The sequence below is a fragment of the Medicago truncatula genome, chromosome 3, assembly GCF_003473485.1.
Source record: "Medicago truncatula cultivar Jemalong A17 chromosome 3, MtrunA17r5.0-ANR, whole genome shotgun sequence".
Classification (NCBI taxonomy): Eukaryota; Viridiplantae; Streptophyta; class Magnoliopsida; order Fabales; family Fabaceae; genus Medicago; species Medicago truncatula.
The window spans coordinates 46,097,376-46,105,485 of record NC_053044.1 but is presented as its reverse complement, the minus strand read 5'-3'; the positions used below and the strand labels follow the sequence as shown (position 1 = coordinate 46,105,485).

Here is an 8,110-nt window from a genome sequence, read left to right as displayed (position 1 = left end):
TCAACGCTGAATGAATGAATGAATGCTGGTAGTACTCGTGACTTTACACATGTGGGGTTGACGTTCCACGTAGGGACTAAATGCAACCCAAATTTCTCACAAATTTAATTTCACCTCACCTACAATTTTGGATAAACTAACGGATCCGACTATCTTTCTTAACCCATTATCTCATCATCATCACATTTGAGTTAATTAAGAATAGAAAAAACAATATTTAAATTAATCTCTAACATAATTTAAGAATAATTTTATATTTTTTGTAATAATTGAAAAAACTGCAAGCGGCGAAATTGAACTTTTAATCTAAAAATAAAAATAAAGTAGTACAGTATGAAACTACTAATTTTATTATGGCTTGTTTGTCACGTGTTTCCAACGGTCACTCTTTCTTCTTGGGTGGCCTAGCTTTCACACTTCTAAGCATCTGTTTGGTTATGCGGTGATGAGAATTGATTTTGAGTGAATTGATTTTATAAAAATTGATTTTAGTTAAAAGTGAGTTGAATGTAAAGTGATTTATGTTTGGATATTTTATAATAAAAATGATTTGTAGGAAAAATGTTGTTTGGATATTTTGTGTTAAAATTGTTTTTGGGTGTGTAAATGACCAAAGTAGGTTTTTATTTTGGATTTTAAATTAGATGTCATTTATTGCTTACCAATTGTTGGATATAATATATAAAAAAAAAATTCCATTAAAAAAACATTTGGTAACTAAAATTCATATTATTATTTAATAAAATCAAAAAAATTAGTGGGCTTTATCAAGATCGTACATTAATTAAGAAGGTTTTCTGATGGGCCTTTGTAGAGAAAGCAAACAAAAAAACACACTTTCCACCGAACAGTGTCTTCTTCTACCTTTAAATTTCTGCAACAACCAAAAAAAATCAAAGCAACACAAAAAAATGACGCAGACTTCAGTCAACAAAAATACAGAGTAATGAATTTCTCATATAGGTGAATGGGTTTTTCAAATATAAAAAGATATGTGAAAGGAATTGATGTGATTCAAGGACAAAAGAGACAAATTGCTGTTATGTATTTCCACAGCAGAGATAATCGATTTAAAAAAGCTAGGAAGAGCAGCTTCACGAAAAATCGATTCTAAAGATGAAAAGCACGATGGCGGCAGATTCTCGACGGAGAGCCAAACAAGTCGAAATCATGGTTGATGATGCTGGCCGTGCGTTTGAAGACTCTCACCTGGTAACCAAACATGTACTAAGTAACGTTTCAATTTTTAATTTATCAAACTAGTGGAGTGAGAGCAAATGGGGAGGGATGCAGAGACTTTTTTTATCTTCCCACGGACCCTTGACACGTTTAAGCACCACCGTCCGCCTCTTGTGAAATTTCTTTAAGAGGTCTGTTAAATTGCTTAAGGTTTACTCAAAATCTTAAAAGAGCAGTGATATTTTGACAACCATTTTGATATAATTTTTGAGACAATTTTGTTGTTCTCTCTTCTCATTTGTCAAAAACAATAAAGAGGAAGAAAAAGGAAGAGAGCGAGTAAAAACATAATATGAATATGAGAGAGAAAGTTGTACAAAAGTTGTTCCAAATTGGTTGTACAAATATCATTTCTCATCTTAAAATTACCTCTCTCGTTTGTAACTCTCAAATCTTTCCGAACGTAACTCGTGATCGGTCAAGTTCAGATTTAGGAACAACTTTTGTTATATATTGTTATCTTAATATGTTAAAAAGCTTGGATCTCATCTCAAAAATTAACTTAAATGATGATGGTATTCAAATATATTTATACATTTAACAACACATAAATTTTTGAACAACTTGAGACGAATAATAAACTATAAACAACTTCAAAACCAACTTCACTAATATATAGACATTGAAACATTCATTTAAGTTTCAGACCACTTTTTCAAACTTTTTCTCAATCAAATTTGTTCTACTCCAAAATTCAAACAATATTCAACAAAATCAAATAACAAGTAACCACATAATTTCTCAAACTCTACATATTCTTTTTCCTGTTGGTTGTTGTAGATATGGCTAACGAAGTCGGTACATTGAGACTTGATAGAACGGTCTAACACAACTGCGTACACGAAGAACCACATGCAGCAACACCACCACCACCGGAGGACGTCCCGATGACATTTGGTGGTGAACCTTCAGATTGGTCCTTATGGTCTAATTTCACTAAGCACGTTGCACCCAAGATATGAGTGGGAGATGCAAGCAGATTTGCATATTATTTATATTTGTTTTTAATATTTGTAAATTTGTATGTTTGTACTTATGTTTTCATTTCATTTTTTTATTAGTTTTTTAGACACGTGAGAAACTACTCAGATGCATAAATAACATGAAGAGAATAACAAACATGGATAAATTGTCACATCATTTGGCATGGTTTTGTGATGTGGTGGAGGCTTTCGGTCTTTTTGCACATATTTGCACCCCTTTTAGTTGGATTAATCCAAGCTTGTGTACAACGTTGACGGAGCGGTGACATGAAGAGATTGGAAACTTTCACCTGTGGTGAGATGACCATCACACTTAATGATATGTTATGCCTTTTGCACTTGCTATACATTGAAAAATGATGAACCATTGAAGGCAAATGAGCAAAGAAGACGGTGTTGTGTTGCTTAATGAGTTACATGGTTCGGACATAGAAGATGCTTATAGTGAGTGCAAAAAATTGAAAGGTATACCCGCATAACCTACAATTGACGTCTTGAAACCTATGAGTTTCATCACCACAAGCCTTGCAGCTCGATAGTGAACCAATGGTGAATAGGCTGACAGAGATATACACATGACTATGTCTATACGAGCTTACTTATATCTTGTTTAGGGGCGGATCTCTTTGGAGACCCCCAGGTGCCACTGCACCCCCGAGGTTTTATATAAATTTTATATTATGCTGCTTATTTCAACAAATGTGTGTTGTTACAGTGGTTACGCGGTCATTCAATGTGTAAAAGGTTTGTGTGTTCGATCCCTGGTACCCTTTCAAAAAAACTCAAGATCCGCCACTGATCTTGTTAGTTTACTCATGCAAATAATTTCAAAATCCACTTAAAAAGTGGAAGAATATCGTAGAATGGTTAACTCTCGTCTTAGTGCAAAACAATATTTACATTAACATTATATTTTTTTAAAATATTGAAACAACCTCTTTTTTTGAACAAAATTATTGAAACAACCTTAAACGTCGTAAATCATCGAATTTAAGTTTTGTAAATTTGAAGGTGTTTTATTTAGATAGACAAAAATTGAATCATGTCATATAAGATACAATTCATATGTGTGGTGTCAGGACCAATTAATAAAAAAAAAACTAAAAATCATAGTAGTTGCGAACAACAACGTTAGATGTCAAATTTTGTGTGCGAGAAACATTTTGTATATTTAAAGGTCTTTTTAAGTTTTTTTATTTTTTTTAAAGTGGTTCTTTAAGTTTCAAAAGTCCCAAATAAATCTTTTTAGTTTTTGAATCGTTTCAAACAAGTCCTTTTAGATGATGATGGTGATAATTCAGATGATAGCAACATTTAATAAGATGATTGATTTTAAGTGGGTGTTAGGAGGCAGACTTGGTACCAAAGATGAGTTCAAGGAAGCAATTACCAACTTGGCTATATACAATGCGAGACTAAAAGGATTTGTTTGAGACTTTTAAAACTTAAAGAGCCACTTTAGAAAAAACGAAAAACTTAAGGGACCTTAGATACATGTGACCTACATTTAATAAAGAGTTATGGGGTAGTAGGAAAAAAAAACTGATAAAGAAATGATGAAAACAATATAGATGAAGATTTGCTTTTGCTAACAGAGTATGATTATGCTTTTGCTAACAGAGTATCAAACTTTCTTAAATAAAATTGATTTTCATCAATTATTACGTAACATGATATATTCATTATAACTATTTTATATTTTATCAAAAGAATTTAATAATTTCCATATAAAGATAGAAAAAGTTGATAAAAAAAAGTTTCATAATTAATAAATATTGGGATAAAATTTGGGTAATGCTATTCCGTGGGACACTAGTTAAGGAGCATTAAATGAACAAATTCCACTTATTTTACTTTAAATAAAGTGATAAATAAAACAATTAATTAAAAGAAGAAAAATGTGTATTCAATACTTCAAATTTCCTATTTTGTGATACAAACATGAAGTCCTATTTTATTTTGAAGAATATTGTCACTTTTTACACATTTGATGATTTTGTAGTTGATATTTTTTTTTTCGGAGGTTGTATTTGATATTTTAATTGGTTATGTTTTATCTTTGGAATTGCCAATTTATTTTAGATTTATTTTAATTGAAAATGTTGCTAATTATGCATAGGCTTATGTGAATTAGTTTGAAAAAAAAAATATGATTCACACAAAATTTACAGAAAGAAAAATTGATTTGAGTAAAATCACAAGAAAAAGATTTGTTAAAAAATGAAAAGGATATAAAAATGTAAATATGAAATGGAAAAGGAAATTTGACGGACTATTAAATACAATTTTTTTTATTTAATTAATTACCTTATTTATCACTTTAATTAAAGTAAAATAAGTAAAATCTGTTCATTTATTGCTCTTAATCAGTATCCCAAAGGGCACCAGTTAGCAACACCCATAATTTTTTTTTTCACAAGAGATAACTCAATCATTAACGTAGAATATCTTAAATTTGATACTTTCATTCAAAAGTCATTTATTCACCATTGTGTGTAAATTTCACAGTGTTAATATCAAACGTTATCTTATTGATTTGCCAACGAAAATCCATTTTTAATAGTAATAGATAATTAGTTAGTCTCCGTGAGTATAACTCAGTTGGTAGATTATTATATGTAGTTAGCATCCCCATAAGCTTAATTCAATTAGTAGAGATATTGCATATTATATGCAGGGCCGGGATCAAACCCCGGACATTGCACTTCTAAAAAAAAATTAGTTAGTTTAAGGAAAATGCACTAGTTTAAGGGAAAATTGTTTCATTCCTTTTTTTCGGAGTTGAAATTTTGACTGCTATTTTAAGAAAAGACACGTAATGTTTGATGAGAATCCGAGATAAACGACGTTTTGGTTGTGTATTGCACTACAGTTAATCTATTATCTATCTAAAATCCACTTTTTAACGTCACCATCTTTTCATCAAAATCAATAGAGAATGAAATTCATTTTTAACCAAGACATATATGCTTTGCGTAAGCCTATTGTACATATGGTTCGTATGTTTGTGACAACAATTGAAACAACGTTGCATGTAGCTACAATGTTTCGCTTGTAAAAAAAAACTTAACTCCAAATTTGTCATGTTTTTAATTGCATTTACTGCAAACTTTTCCACATTATGGTGGTCAAATCTCAATCTCCAACTCCATAAATTGTTGTTTCTCTCTCTTTTCATTCTTCATCTCCAATTCTGAATCTCTCTTCCACCATCTTCACTCTTTCACAATTTCCCAATGGGTGGTGTCGTTGAATATGAAGAATCAGCCACTCAACCACCGAAAACCACAAAAACTTCATCACTTGTCCGATACAATTCGCCTCTTTCACAAATCATCCTTATTGGATTGGTTTGTTTTTGTTGTCCAGGCATGTTCAATGCTCTTTCAGGAATGGGTGGTGGTGGTCAAGTCAATGCAACAGCTTCTAACAACGCCTTAACCGCACTTTACACAAGCTTCACAATTTTCGGAATCCTAGGTGGTGGCATCTACAACATCCTCGGACCCCACTTAACTCTTTTCGCAGGTTGTTCCTCCTATGTCCTTTACACCGGTTCATTCCTCTACTACAATCATAAACAACATCAAGCTTTTGCTGTAGTTTCCGGCGCTGTTCTCGGCATCGGAGCTGGACTATTATGGTCTGCCCAAGGTGCTATTATGACATCTTATCCACCCATGAATCGTAAAGGAACTTACATTTCAATTTTCTGGAGTATTTTCAATATGGGTGGGGTTATTGGTGGTTTAATTCCTTTTATTCTTAATTACAATCGTGGTGATCAAGCTGCTACGGTTAACGATGGCACTTATATTGGTTTTATGGCTTTTATGTCACTAGGGACTGTTTTGTCTCTGACAATTTTACCAGCCAGTAAAGTTGTTCGTGATGATGGAACAAAGTGTACAAATATGTTGTACTCAAATGTTGCAACCGAGTGTGTGGAGATTCTCAAACTGTTCTACAATTGGAGGATGCTTCTTATAATTCCTGCTGCTTGGTCTAGTAATTTTTTTTACACATATCAATTTAATCATGTTAATAAGACACAGTTTAGTTTGAGAACAAGAGGGTTGAACAATGTGTTTTATTGGGGAGCACAAATGATAGGGTCAATTGGGATTGGTTACACAATGGATTTCAGTTTCAAGAGTAGAAAGAAAAGAGGGATTGTGGGAATTAGTGTGGTTGCTGTTCTTGGATCTATTATATGGGGTGGTGCATTGGCTAATCAGATTAAACATAAACATGGCAAGGTCTTGGATTTTAAGGAGTCTGGTTCTGATTTTGCTGGTCCTTTTGTTTTGTATTTTTCTTTTGGGTTGTTGGATGCTATGTTTCAGAGTATGGTTTATTGGTCCATTGGAGCATTAGCTAATGACTCTGAAGTTCTTAGCAGGTAATAATGCATACCAGATTCTGTTTGATTTTATTATCGAATAAAATTTGGCAGGCACCCTTAACATGCACACCTCTTTATACAACTCTCGAAAATTTCAGTTAACTAAATATATGGTATATATGACCACATTTTTTCAGTTGCGTGACCACTATTTAGAAGCTGAAAAATGTGGTCACGCAACTAAAATGCGCGTAACCACTATTTTTCAACTTAGTTAACCAAATAAATTCTGAAAAAATAGTGGTCAGACAACTAAAATATGCGGTCACACAAATAATATATTTGGTTAATTGAAATTTTTCAGTGGTACAAAGGGATGTGCACATTAAGGGTGTCTACCTATTATTGGGAAAAACTCATATCCCACATTGGATAGATAAGACTCTTGATAAGAGTTTATATAAAGGAGACAGACAATCCTCACCTTATGAACCGGTTTTTAAGGATGAGTTAGACCTCCAATTTCATTATGGTATCAGAACTCAAAGAGTGTTAGGCGTGACGGGGGTGTATTGGAAAAAAACTTATGTCCTACATCGGATAGATATAAGACTCTTGATAAAAGTTTATATATATGAACCGGTTCTTTTTTTTTTCTTCTCAAAATATCAACTTAAATATGTTTTTAACTAAAAAAATATGTTATTGCACCAAAATATAATATTTTTTTAATAAGTATTTGAAACTTTAAAAATATATTTGGAGCAGTGATGCATTTCTTGTATATACGATTGTTGAAATTTGGAAGTTAACTAGTACTTTTAGCGATTAGCATTTCTTGTGGAGTATTGGTGATGGTTGGTATTTGGAAATTAACTTGTACGAGTACTAATTTGTATTTTTAGTGATTAGCATTTCATGTGGAGTATCCATGATAGTTGAAATTTGGAAATAACCTAGTACTACTATACTAATGTTATGACCTACACAGGTATACAGGGTTCTATAAAGGGATACAGAGTGCGGGGGCTGCAGTTGCATGGCAAATTGATAACCACAATGTATCTCCAATGACACAGTTGATTGTGAATTGGGTGCTCACTACACTAAGCTATCCGTTATTGTTGGTTTTAATGATTTTGGTTGTGAAAGAGGACAATAACGATGAAGAGAAATGATAATAGTCTGTAATATAATGTTTTTAGCAGTATTTAGAGTCATTCTAACAGGTTTTTAACTGTTTTAGTTGAGTTTGTGTAAATAATATAATGCATGAGTATGGAATAACTATTAGGCATACAAGACCTTTAAACATGCTAAATCACCTGAACTAGACAATTTTGTGGTCATGTTATACTTTCTTAGATGGTATATCAGGTGATTTTTTGATGTATAGTCACTACAAATGTTTCAGTGAGGAGAAATATGACAAGGAATGAAGAAAATCAAAAGGATCCACTACTAGTACATGCACGATGCGTGCTACAATCCACATGTCATGCAATTGTGAAGAGTTGAAAGTGTCTCGTCACTGCTTAAGACG

At 32.4% G+C, this 8,110-nt stretch overlaps 1 protein-coding gene across 1 annotated transcript; it reads left to right on the top strand.

The window, feature by feature from the left end:
• Nucleotides 1–5,238: 5,238 nt before the first annotated feature.
• On the top strand, nt 5,239–7,881 carry LOC11444233 (UNC93-like protein 1). The gene is made up of 2 exons (XM_003602384.3): nt 5,239–6,624; nt 7,559–7,881. Exons 1-2 carry the CDS (start codon nt 5,459–5,461, stop codon nt 7,743–7,745), a joined length of 1,353 nt encoding a protein of 450 aa, XP_003602432.1. The 5' UTR covers nt 5,239–5,458; the 3' UTR covers nt 7,746–7,881.
• Nucleotides 7,882–8,110: the final 229 nt, after the last annotated feature.